The sequence below is a fragment of the Sorex fumeus genome, unplaced genomic scaffold, assembly GCF_029834395.1.
Source record: "Sorex fumeus unplaced genomic scaffold, SorFum_2.1 ptg000034l, whole genome shotgun sequence".
Lineage (NCBI taxonomy): Eukaryota > Metazoa > Chordata > Mammalia > Eulipotyphla > Soricidae > Sorex > Sorex fumeus.
Genome location: NW_026606091.1, coordinates 23,880,619 through 23,892,738, shown reverse-complemented (window position 1 = coordinate 23,892,738; position 12,120 = coordinate 23,880,619). Strand labels below are relative to the sequence as shown.

The following is a 12,120-nucleotide window of genomic DNA, read 5'->3' as shown; positions in this document are numbered from 1 at the left end:
CTCTTTACTCCATGGTATCCCTACCAGCAGTGTCCTTACAGCTGCTGCTGTATTCTAACCCAGCAGGATCCCGCAGTGAATCAGTTACTTAAGCCCCTGCCCAACCCCCTCAACTGAGATGCACTTTTTCAAAGTCCCTGAGCCCCTCCACCCCCTCATCTTATAGAGGTGTTCCAAGGGGCCTCCTGACACCTAACAGCTAGTATCCTCTACTCTTCCACCTCAGAGCCCAAACTAATGGATTCACCTTTCCTTGCAGGGAGGACTCATCTTCCCACCCATGCCCAGAAGGCCTACTGGTTGACATTTCAATAATTCCCAAATGAGATGCCCCCCTCATCCTCTTATCTCTGTGAACCCCCAAATCTTCCATTCTGCGGCCGGAGCCCAAAGTTCTCATCTGTTTCCAGAATCTTCAGAGTCCCTCCCGCTAAATCTATATTCAGGTATTTTTGCTCTCTCCCCCCCAACCCTAGTCTAGGGGTTCAAACATCATTTTGGAGTGTTTGTCATTTGAATCCAAGAAATTCAAATGACAAAACAAAACCGCGTTTCTCTGTCCCGCAGGAAGCCAAGAATGGAATATTTTGTAATCACGAACATTGCCAATATTTTTCCACTCCACTTCTGGGGTGGGGCTCCAGGTGTATGGCGGATCACATCCACATTCTCTCTACAGGGTGGGAGGTGGGCGCTGGTGGAAAGCCCCTTTCTCTAGAGTCCTTGATGGAATCCGCACTGCACTGAGCTTCTGAGAGTCCCCCGGAAGCGTCGCTACCCTTTATTCCATATAAGAAACTTAGTGCGAGCGCAATATATCGAACCAACTCATCCGGCCTGCCTCAATAAGAAGGGCAGAATCCCAAGAGTCCAACCCTGTCCATCTTCCCTGGGGCACTTCAGTCGCTCTCATCCCCGCCCCACATTTTAGCCTGGGAAGTGCCAAGAACCCCGACGTTGTACAGCGGCGCATGACTGCAGAACTACCTTCCCCCAGCAGGCCGGGGCCAGGGAGCCGTGCGGGCCCGCGCTGAGCAGGGGCCCCGGGCCCGGGTTACTGGGAGCCGGGTTCCGAGTGGCCGCGGGAAGGTGGGGGCTAGGGGGCGGGGCCTCCAGCCCGCGTGACAATGTGGGAGGAGCCAGGGCGGGGCGGGGCTGCCTCGGAGCGGCGGGGCGGGGCCGAGCAGGCAGAGGGCGGGGCGGGGGAGGGCCCCCGCCGTCCCCAACCGGGCAGCGCCCCGCACCGCCGTGGCTCTTCGGCTCCCGCCAGCGTGGAGGGGATCCAGGGGAAGCTCCCTTCACCTCCCACTTGAGTGACCCCTTGCCGTGAGTGAGCCCAGCGCGAGGGGACCTTTGCAGAGGGCGCGGGGCTGGGGGCGGGAAGCAGGGAGCTCACTAGGTGAACTTTTCGTCCTGGGCTAAGCAGCCTGGACACCACCCAGGTCCAGGAGGAGCCTCGGTTCCCAGCGGGTGAACGGCCCCCTTTGACCTCAGCCTGTCCCTTCGGGACGTTGGCGGGGCGGGGCGGGGTGCTGAGCTGCAGCAGGAGGTCACTTGTTTCCCCCACCCCCACCCCGCGCGCCCCCCATCCCGTCGTGCCGGCCGAGCAGGGAGATGGCCCGGATCGAGTTACCTTTAACATTGCCAGCTCCTGGGATTTGCGCTGGGCAAACCATTGAGTGTGGCATGGCCGGCTCCCACTTGGGCCTTGGCCCTCGGAGCGGCTCAGGGCTGGCAGCCAAGGCTGAGGCTGAGTGTGAAGTGGGGAGCGGCTTTGCCGGGGCTACCCTACCTGCAGCCATGAGTCTGTGGTTGGCCAGAAGCAGCCGCTTCCTGGAGACCCCTCGCGCGGTTCAGGACCTTGCAAGGTTCACAAGCTCAGTTTAACTTGCACAACGCCCCCTCCTGTTGCCACTGAAATCATCCCGGAGAGAGAGTCGGTGCTACTGGGGTACTTGCCTTGCATGCGGTGGCCTGCCTGTGGTCCCCCCAAGCACCACGGGGGAGTGACCCCTGACCACAGAGCCAAGAGTAGCCTGTGGGCTACAGGGTGTGGTCCAAATACCCCTGCCCCAATAAAATAAAATAAAATAAAAATAAGTTAAACCATTTTCCGATCCTAAAGAAGTTTCCCTGGAGCAAGCAGGAGCACCAGCCTGGTGGAAGACAGGCCTCACAGCCCACATCTGCTTGATGGAACCTTGCCTCACTGTGGGCCACACTTTCCTGGATGGCAGCACAATCTCCTGAAACTTCTGCTAGGCTTTGCTAAATGGGGGGTGGGGGGGGTTGGAACTCTAGCAACCTTGCTACCAGGGTGGTGGAGTTCAAATAAATTTGTTTTCAGTGGGCCACTGTTTCCACATCTATAAAGTGGGCATAGGGCTTTTCCCTCCTGTCTGGCCTTAATTTTGATGGTGGCTGCTGTGGTGGCATTCGGAAGGCCACCAGAGGAACTTGGTGGGGTGCAGAGGTCAGCAGGGTGTGGTGGGTGCTCAGGTTTTGTGGGGTCTTGTTCACAAAAGAACCTTGGAATCCTAGAAAGGTAAGATTCTCAAGAAACTCTTAGGAAAGGTTTTGGGTCTCTTTGGTGGCTGACTGAATATGAAGTCTTGAGAATAAGCTTGACTGACTCAGACAAGAACTTTTTCCTCTCATTACTTTAGTAGCCAGAAACTGGGCTTGCTGTCTTGAGTGAGTACCTATAAATGTACAACAGAATTAACCTTGGATGAGCAAAACCCAAGGGTTCTGCTGACCTTGAGGACATCTCTTGGAGGCTACCGCCTGCATCTGTGAGATGGTTTTTCTAACCCTTGCCTAGAGGAATCGGGGTGTCTCTGGAATGGGGGTGTTCTGAAAGCTAAGTTGCGTTGGGCTAAGAGGAAAGCAGGAATGGGGCTGTCGTGGACCTCCGAGTGCTAACCAGATGAAGGAGCTGAGGGTTGGGAGCACAGCGAATAAGCCCCCCCAAAAATAGCGCCTCCCTAAGGCAGCCGTGTGTATTGACATCTGGGTTAAAACTCTAATCTGCAGGGGCCAGGGATGTGGGTCCCCAGTAGAGCACAAGCAGCATAAGCATGAGGTTCTGCCTTCAGTTCCTGGCACAGGGGATGGGGTGGGGTTGTGGAATCTCATCCCCACCCAGCATTTCTTGATAGTCTTCATGGGAGAGGTGGGGGTAGGTGAGGACCCTCATTAGCTCTGTCATTTCCTTGCCAGTGCCTGGAAATGTACAGCGGGGCGGGGTGCTGGACTGGCACTGGGAGGAGGCTAATTACTGTTTGCCAACCTCCTCCCTGCCCCCACCCCAGCTGAAGCAGGTGGCAGCTGTCTGTCTGTCTGCTGTCTGGCAGTGTGTATGTCTGTGTGTGTGTCCATGTGGAGGGTGCTGTTTGTCCACTGGACTCTGCCCTGAAGGCTGGGTCAGGAAGGGTCAGTGACCTGAAGCAGCAGATTCGGACATGTGCTCTTCCCCTCGCCTAGGTTGCGGCTCCCCACAGTCACGTCTGGATGTTTCACGAGCACTGTGTCAGAGGGGGTGGGATGACACTGATCCTGGCAGGGCGGGTAGGTGGATGAAATCTCCGAGAAGCAAGTAGCCTTAAAGGATTTTGGTTAGAGCAAGAATAAAACTGGCAGTGACCGGTTTTGCTGTCTGGAAATGGAATTATGGTGGGTGACAGCATATCATCATACTTTGAGCCTCAGGTATAAAGCTGCTACTGCTAAACTCGTCACGGGGGTCCCAAGCTGTTTTCTACGCGAGGGAGAGATGTTGTCTGGCGGTGCAGGGTGGTTGTCTGGTTGCTCTGAGCAGATAGCACTGTCGGGAAAGCAGAGGCTGACTAGGGAAACGTTACAACAGCAGGGGGAAAAAGAAATGGGGCTCAAACTCGGTCAGGGACAGCGGGACAGTGGGTAAGTGGTAGAGACGAAGCCAAGGGGGGTAGATGGACCTGGAGGTGTGGCACTGGGAGGAGAGCAGAAAGTTGGATAGAGAAATGGACATGCTGGTCAGTGGCTAAGATCAGGGAGGAATCAGGTCAAGGGGGAGGGGATCTGAGAAGCCACCAGGGTTCCCCCTCCAGGCTCCAGACCTGCCCTCCCTCCATCTAGATTAGACCCTACAGGCCAGAGAGACTGTACAAGGATTAAGGTACATGCCCTGCATGCAGATGATCCCGGTTCCATCCCTGGCACCACAAATCCCTGGTCTCCCAAGCACCGCTGGGAGCAACCCCCTGAAGCTTGAAATAGCCCCCAAGCTGTGCTGGGTTTGGCCCAAAAACAAAAGAAAATTTCATCCCTAGAACTAAATCTGGCTTTGGGTATTTAATCTCCAGATTTAATCTGGTTTCTGACTCAAGATTAAATTCCATGCTTGAGCTGTTTTGCCTTCCTCTGTCCTTCCCCCTCCAAGGGTAAGGGAGCCAGCTTGTGCCCTGTTGATGGTTTCAAGGCTGATTGTCCCCCCCTCTAACATCGTGACCACCTCTCTGAAAAACCAGGCCTCCCCAAAACCTTCCCCCTCTCTCTGAATCATCCCCAAGCACTGACAGGCGTGGACCCTGAGCACAAAATAAGGTTTGGCCCCTGGGCACTGCTGGATATGGCCCCAAAACAAAACAAAAAAAAAAGATTAGCAAAATTAAACAGAATTGCGCTGGAGAAATAGTACAGCTGGTCAGGTGCTTGCCTTGCATGTAGCCAATCTGGGTTCAATCCTTGGCACCCAGTATGGTCCCCCAGTCCACACCAGGAGTGATCCCTGAGCACAGAGCTAGGAGGAAACTCTGAGCATCTCCCAGGGTGGCCCAAAAACAACAACAGCAAAAGCTCTGTGATCCTAGACAGCTCCCTTATCCTCTCTGGGTTTGTTTTTCCACCAGCAAAACGGCTGGCACAGCATCTGCCCATCCCTCAGAACTCTAAGGCGGTCAGTAGTACAGAGCCCGCCAGAAAGGGTGATTATGTCACACAAAGAGGGCTGAGGGTACGTCTCAGTAGTAAAATGAATGCCTTGCAGGCCTGAGGTGTGGGTTCAATCCCCAGAACTGCAGGAGGTGGAAAGCTTTGGGGCCAGAGATAGTACAGAGAGTATGATGTTGGCCTTACATACAGCCAACCCCAGTTTGTTCACTAAGCATGGCACAAATCCCTCTTCCACTCTCCACTCCTTTCCCCCAAAAGAAGAGTGCTTAAGTCAAACTGTATGTTCCCAACCTTATGTCCCATACCTCTCTTTACTGGAACGAGAAAGCTCAGTGGTATCTCTTTCCCCCTTCCAGGCTCGGGCAAGCCAGGCTCAGATGGATTTCACCTGGTGACCCCTCGCACCCTCCAGTCTTAATGGAGAGCTGATGTCTCTGAACCCTCCGGAGCAAAGCCAGGCCTACCCGCGCCGGAACCTTGGGAGCCCGAAGGGCCAGGAGGCCGCCGCCGCAGGAGTCATGTACACCTTCCTGCCTGATAACTTTTCGCCCACCAAGCCCAAGGCGTCCAAAGAACTGAGGCCGCTGCTGCTCTCCGGCGCGCTGGGGCTGCTGCTGGTGCTGACCGCGGTGGTGGCCTGGTGCTACTACAGCGTCTCCTTACGCAAGGCCGAACGTCTGCGCGCCGAGTTGCTGGACCTCAACGCGGGAGGCTTCTCCATCCGCAACCAGAAGGGCGAACAGGTTTTCCGCCTGGCTTTCCGCTCGGGCGCGCTGGACCTGGACTCCTGCAGCCGCAACGGCGCGCTGCTCGGTTGCTCCCACACCGCAGATGGCCGCCCGCTGCACTTCTTCATCCAGACCGTGCGCCCCAAGGACACGGTCATGTGCTACCGCGTGCGCTGGGAGGAGACTGCAGCGCCAGGGCGCGCGGTGGAGCATGCCATGTTCCTGGGCGACGCCACCGCGCACTGGTACGGAGGCGCCGAGATGAGGACGCAGCACTGGCCCATCCGTTTGGAGGGCCACCAAGAACCCCAGCCTTTTGTCACCAGCGACGTCTACTCCTCCGACTCTGCCTTCGGAGGCATCCTGGAACGCTATTGGCTCTCGTCGCGCGCGGCCGCGATCAAGGTCAATGACTCGGTGCCCTTCCACCTGGGCTGGAACGTCACGGAGCGCTCCCTGCTCCTGCAAGCGCGCTACCACGACACGCCCTACAAGCCGCCGCCCGGCAGCACGGCGGCACCCGAGCTCAGCTACCGCGTGTGCGTGGGCTCCGACGTCACCTCCATCCATAAGTACATGGTCCGGCGCTATTTCAACAAGCCGTCCAGGGTGCCGGCCCCGGAGACCTTCCGGGACCCCATCTGGTCCACGTGGGTGCTGTACGGGCGCGCCGTGGACCAGAGCAAGGTGCTGGACTTCGCGCAGCAGATCCGGCAGCACCGCTTCAACAGCAGCCACCTGGAGATCGACGACATGTACACGCCGGCCTACGGCGACTTCGACTTCGACCAGGCCAAGTTCCCCAACGCCAGCGACATGTTCGGCCGCCTGCGCGACGCCGGCTTCAGCGTCACCCTCTGGGTGCACCCGTTCGTCAACTACAACTCGTCGCGCTTCGGGGAGGGCGTGGAGCGCGAGCTGTTCGTGCGCGAGCCCACGGGCCGGCTGCCCGCGCTGGTGCGCTGGTGGAACGGCATCGGCGCCGTGCTGGACTTCACGCGCCAGGAGGCGCGCGACTGGTTCGAGGCGCAGCTGCGGGGGCTGCGCGCGCGCTACGGCGTGGCCTCGTTCAAGTTCGACGCGGGCGAGGTGAGCTACCTGCCGCGGGACTTCAGCACGCACCGGCCGCTGTCCGACCCCAGCGTGTGGAGCCGGCGCTACACGGAGATGGCACTGCCCTTCTTCGCCATGGCCGAGGTGCGCGTGGGCTACCAGTCCCAGAACATCTCGTGCTTCTTCCGCCTCGTGGACCGCGACTCGGTGTGGGGCCACGACCTGGGCCTGCGCTCGCTCATCCCCGCCGTGCTCACCGTCAGCATGCTGGGCTACCCGTTCATCCTGCCCGACATGGTGGGGGGCAACGCCGTGCCCCAGCGCACCGAGGGCGGCGGCCCCGTGCCCGAGCGCGAGCTCTACGTGCGCTGGCTCGAGGTGGCCGCCTTCATGCCCGCAATGCAGTTCTCCGTCCCACCCTGGCAGTACGATGCCGAAGTGGTGGCCATCGCGCACAAGTTCGCTGCACTCCGCGCCTCCCTGGTGGCGCCGCTCTTGCTGGAGCTGGCCGGGGAGGTGACGCACACGGGAGACCCCATCGTGCGCCCGCTCTGGTGGATCGCGCCCGGAGACGAGACGGCGCACCGCATCGACTCGCAGTTCCTCATTGGGGACACGCTGCTCGTGGCGCCCGTGCTGGAGCCCGGCAAGCAGGAGCGCGACGTCTACCTGCCCGCCGGCAAGTGGCGCAGCTACAAGGGCGAGCTCTTCGACCAGACGCCGGTGCTGCTCACTGACTACCCTGTCGACTTGGATGAGGTCGCTTACTTCATCTGGGTCTCCTGATCTGCCCCCCAACTTGCGCCCCCACAGCTAGCACCCCGGAGTCTCACAGCGCTAACCTGCATCTTCAGGAAGGCCTTTTACTGCCCCCATCAAAACCACCCCGCCTGGCCCCAGCAATCCCCGAGCCTCCGCACCACCCACAAAGTGGGTCTTACCTGACGTTTACGGAGTCGGTTCCTTAGAGCCAGGGGAGGGGACGCGGCAGCCACCCACTCCAGCACGTCTTCCTAAGCCCGCTGTTCTGTCCACACTCCATTTGCAGAAACTTCTTTCCTGGGGTGGAGGAGGGGGCTCTCAGCTGGATGGAAAAAAGGTCCCCTCTCTTCTGGTGACACGTGGCTGAGTTTTAAAAGCAGAGAGAAATCTCACCCTTCGTTCCCCACGAAGTTGCCATTTTTTGTCCTCTTGAAATGATTAATCCTTTGTGGAGGTCTCCAAATAACCCTCTGCCACACTCAGAAATAACAAAGTTTTTGGTCTGGGGGGGAAGCCAACCCCTGAGTTCCCAGCACTGACTTGAACACACTGACCTGACTGGCAAAAAGGGATGGAGATGTTTGGCCACCCTACCAGAAGGCTTCTTGGAGAGGCAAAAAGGACTGGGCTCAGCACAGAGCCATCAACATCACCCCTCATTTGTGAAGAGACTCCTCTGTCGCACTGACCTGGCTGTCAAGGACTCAACCCAGGGCTGGGGTCTCAGCCCCAGGGGCAAGGATTTTCAAGGTCATGAAGGCCAGACTTGGTGCCTTAGCTTAAGAACATGTGTGTGTGTGTTTGTGTGTGTGAGAGAGAGAGAGAAAGAGAGAGAGAGAGAGCATGAGAGAGATTGCTATGAATTGAAGCTAGAGGGGTTTCAGACTTTTTGTTGCTGAGGTTTTCATGAGGTTGAGTTGGCCCACTCCCAGGTGACCGCCCTCAATCTCTTGTTCTCCTATAGGAAATAAACACCCTTTCAAGATTCCTCAGATGCCCACATCCCTGCACTATGGGAGAGGTGTGGTCGAAAAGGGAGCAATGGAGTGTGCCTGTTCACACGTACCTGTGAACATGGACACACGGACATCTATACACACATACACACACACACATACACACACACACACACACACACAGTCCTCCTGTCAGCCATTCTCCTTTTCTCAGAAGTGCAGCCTTGTGCAGAGAGTTTTTCCTGACTGCAGCTGAGTCTGGGGAAGGAGTGGCTCACCAGAGTGGGGGGAGGTGGAAAACACAGCAGGGCTCTGCTTGGACAGCAAGAAATGGCCCTTTAAAGAGACAATGCATGCCTTTGCCCATCCTCCACCACCTCTACTTTCTCAGTGTGAAGAATGGCTGGTGAACGTGTGGAGGCATTCACAGTTGGTCATGTTGAGCGGTGATTTTGCCACTTGTGCATGAGCACTGTGACCTTGAGCAAGTTGCTGAACCTTGCAGAGCCTCCATTTCTTCCTGTAAAATGGTGATAATGCCTACCTCCTAGATTGTAGTGGAAATTATAAGCACAAATGTGAAGTGCCTGGCACATGTAGGTGCTCAATAAAAGGTAGCTACAAAAATGTTGGGTTTTGTTTTCTTGGGGGGGGGGGGGGAATATGAACCAGAGAGATAGGTCAAACGAATGAGCACATGTAAAAAACCAAGATTTGATCCTTGACGTTACATGGTCCCCTGAGCACCACCAGGAGCAACTCCCAAGCACTGGATTGGGAGTAGCTCCTGAACACTGCAGGCATGTGGCCTCCAAAATTACCTAAAATTAAAACTTTTTTTTTAAAAAAGGATTCCAAGGCCAGTAAGATAGTACAGGGGGTAATCTAATGTGTTTGCCTTGTGTGCAGGCGATTCAGGTTCAATCTCTGGCACTGCATGTGGTCCTCTGAGTCCTACTGAGAGTGATCCCTGAGCACAGAGCCAGAAACAGACCTTGAATCCTGCCAGTGTGACCCAAACATACACACATACATACACACAGAGGCTGGAGTAATAAACAGCTGATAAGGTACTTCTCTTGTACCAGCTGACCCAGGTTTGATCCCCTGCACCCTGTAAGGTTCCCTGAGCACTGCCAGGAGTGATCCCTGAGTGCTGAAACAGGAGTAAGCCCTGAGTACCACTGGACATGCCCCAAACAAACAAAAATTGAAAATTAGGGTCAGGGAGACAATGTAGGGAGTTTAGCCATTTTCCCAAGACCCACAAAGTGGGACTGAAGCAATAGCACAGTGGATAGGGTGTTTGCCTTGCACGCGGCCAACCTGGGTTTGATTCTCAGCATCCCATATGATCCCTCAAGCACAGCCAGGAGTAATTTCTGAGCACAGAGCCAGGAGGAACTCCTGAGCATCACAGGGTGTGACCCAAATAGCCAAAAAAAAAAAAAAAAAAGACCCACAAAGTATAAAATCCTCTTTTGCAGGTACATTGGCCCATTCTAAGTATCTCAGTGTGATGAATGACAGGTGGCTGACTTGCCAGGCAGTACAGATTATAGAACATTTCCATAGTTGCACAAAGTTGCAACACTGGCAGCTCTGGCCCAAGCCATGTGTGTTTCGGGCATGGAAAGGTAAAGCTCGCCCCTCAGGTCTAAGCTGTCTGGCCTCAGAGGCAGCCCCTTTAGAAAGGCCTCTGAGGGGAGCAGCAGGGTCTGATGTAGCCCTGGAGAGGCACACACCTGCTGCTGACCCTCAGTGCTGCTCAGGCAGGGCAGAAGGGAAGATCGCCTTTGGCCAAATTCCAGGGAACTGGCTCTTGGCTTGTGATCCGGTGCCTTGTCTGGCTCTGTGATTGACCTCATTAATCACAAAAGCGCAAAGCAGCAAACAAGCGGAGAGATGGCCGAGGTTTGAGGTCACTGAGAAAATTAGTAACAGAGAGAGAGAGAGAGAGAGAGAGAGAGAGAGATTCATCGGCTGAATCTTGAGGCCCTGAATTGCCCAACAAACAGTCACCTTTCCATAGAGTTCTCTACCTGGACAGCAGCCAAAATGCCTCTCCGAAGCTTACACCCAGGAGGCTGGATTCTCAGTCAGAGAGTGTATCCTGTGTATACAGTACTAGAAAAAAGAGAGCTGTGAGCAGTTGCGAGTGGGTGTGGGGCTGGACGGGCTGGAGCCCTGAGAAAGAGCTAGGTCTTGGGAGGGAGGGAACTGGGCTGGAAGCTATTTCTGCCCCTAGCCCTAAGATATCAAGGATCCTGCCTCCAGCCTGTCCAGTCCTTCATCTCTGCCTGCCAGCACTTCCCAACATTCCACATTTCTCTCTGCACATCCTCTTGTGCTGAGATTCCAGTAGCCTTGTCAGGAACAGAATTCCTCACTGGAGTCCCCTGTACCACTCAGCTACTGCAGGGTGCTTATTATATGCAGGAATGGGGAACTCCCTCCTCCTGAAGTTGTAGGGATGGAGTGCCCACTGCAAGAAGTCGGGGCAGGGCTGGATGCCCCTATTCTATAAACCTGCGTGCCCTGGGAGATAGCTTTGGTTTTGTTGCCAGAAGGGGATGTGACTCCCACAAGCAGGAGTTGGGTTCCCTGGGTAGCTTATGTACAGGGGGGAGGGGAGAGGCAGCAGCTTCCAGAAGTACGTCTACTGCTTCCCTCTTTACTCATCTTGGTAACCTGGGAAGTATCCAGGGAGATCTAGTACTGATGAGAGTCACTTGTGAGCCCCTGCACGGGTCAGACATCACATATCAAAAGTCTCAGGGTGCAGTGGCCAAATCAAACCTGGGTCCCACTTATTCCTCCTGGCTTAACCTGGGAAATGATCCCTGCCATGCAATTTCTCAGGGAGTCATGGAAGCCAGGCTGGAGTGATCACTTACTCTTTGCAGGAAAGTCAGTCCTAAATCTTACCCAGGTCCATTGCCTTACCTCACAGAAAGGAATTTCAGGAGTTGATGAATAGTGCAGAGAAACAAGTTTATTCAGAAAATAATAGGAGGGGAAAATAGAGAGAACACAGGCTTCACCAAAGTGGAAAAAGCAAAGTTCACAACCCAAACAGGGATGTGTGGGCCATTTCCCCAGAACAGGGAAATGTGCCCTGAAGTGAGAAAAGATATTGGGGCCAGAGAGGGGAGTACAGTAGTAGGCAGGGGTTTTGCCTTGCATGTGGCTGACCCAGGTATGATCCCCATCCCCATCATTCCATATGGTTCCCCTGAGCACCTCCAGAAGTAATTCCTGGGTACGGAGCCAGGAGTAACCCCTGAGCACTGTGGGCATGGCCCCAAAACAAAAACCAAAGGAAGAAAGTACATATCTCAGGAGGGAAATGAGAGCAAATTTCCTCTGCCTAGTTAGTTTATATACAATTTCCCAAACTTCCCCCCTGAAGTCCATTGCTAGGGTGGTTGCCAAGGGGGTGTGAACTTGGAACCATTGATGGTCTTTTGATACTCTTAGCATGGCCTTTGTTCCACCACAAAGTGGGGCACTCACTGGTGCCTCTCCTCCTAAGGGTTCCAGCTCTGCGCTGAGCCTGGAATTCTGAGAATTCTGCATCTCGGTGGTTTTCCAGGCTCCTTTAGCTGCCTTAGTGTTTTTTCCCAACATGCCTTACCTCCCTATCTCTCTGCTTGCAATCGTTTCTTTTCGAGCAGCATACAGAT

General features: G+C 55.4%; 1 protein-coding gene across 1 annotated transcript; it reads left to right on the top strand.

Moving 5' to 3' along the window:
• The first annotated feature begins 1,200 nt into the window (after positions 1-1,200).
• On the top strand, positions 1,201-9,055 carry MYORG (myogenesis regulating glycosidase (putative)). Its single transcript, XM_056117190.1, has 2 exons — positions 1,201-1,326; positions 5,292-9,055. The coding sequence occupies exon 2, from the start codon at positions 5,364-5,366 to the stop codon at positions 7,500-7,502; it is 2,139 nt and encodes a 712-aa protein (XP_055973165.1). The 5' UTR covers positions 1,201-1,326; positions 5,292-5,363; the 3' UTR covers positions 7,503-9,055.
• Positions 9,056-12,120: the final 3,065 nt, after the last annotated feature.

What these genes read in the sequence shown, in the direction of transcription:
- MYORG (XM_056117190.1), top strand. Translation starts at nt 5,364, where the DNA reads ATGTCTCTGAACCCTCCGGAGCAAAGCCAGGCCTACCCGCGCCGGAAC.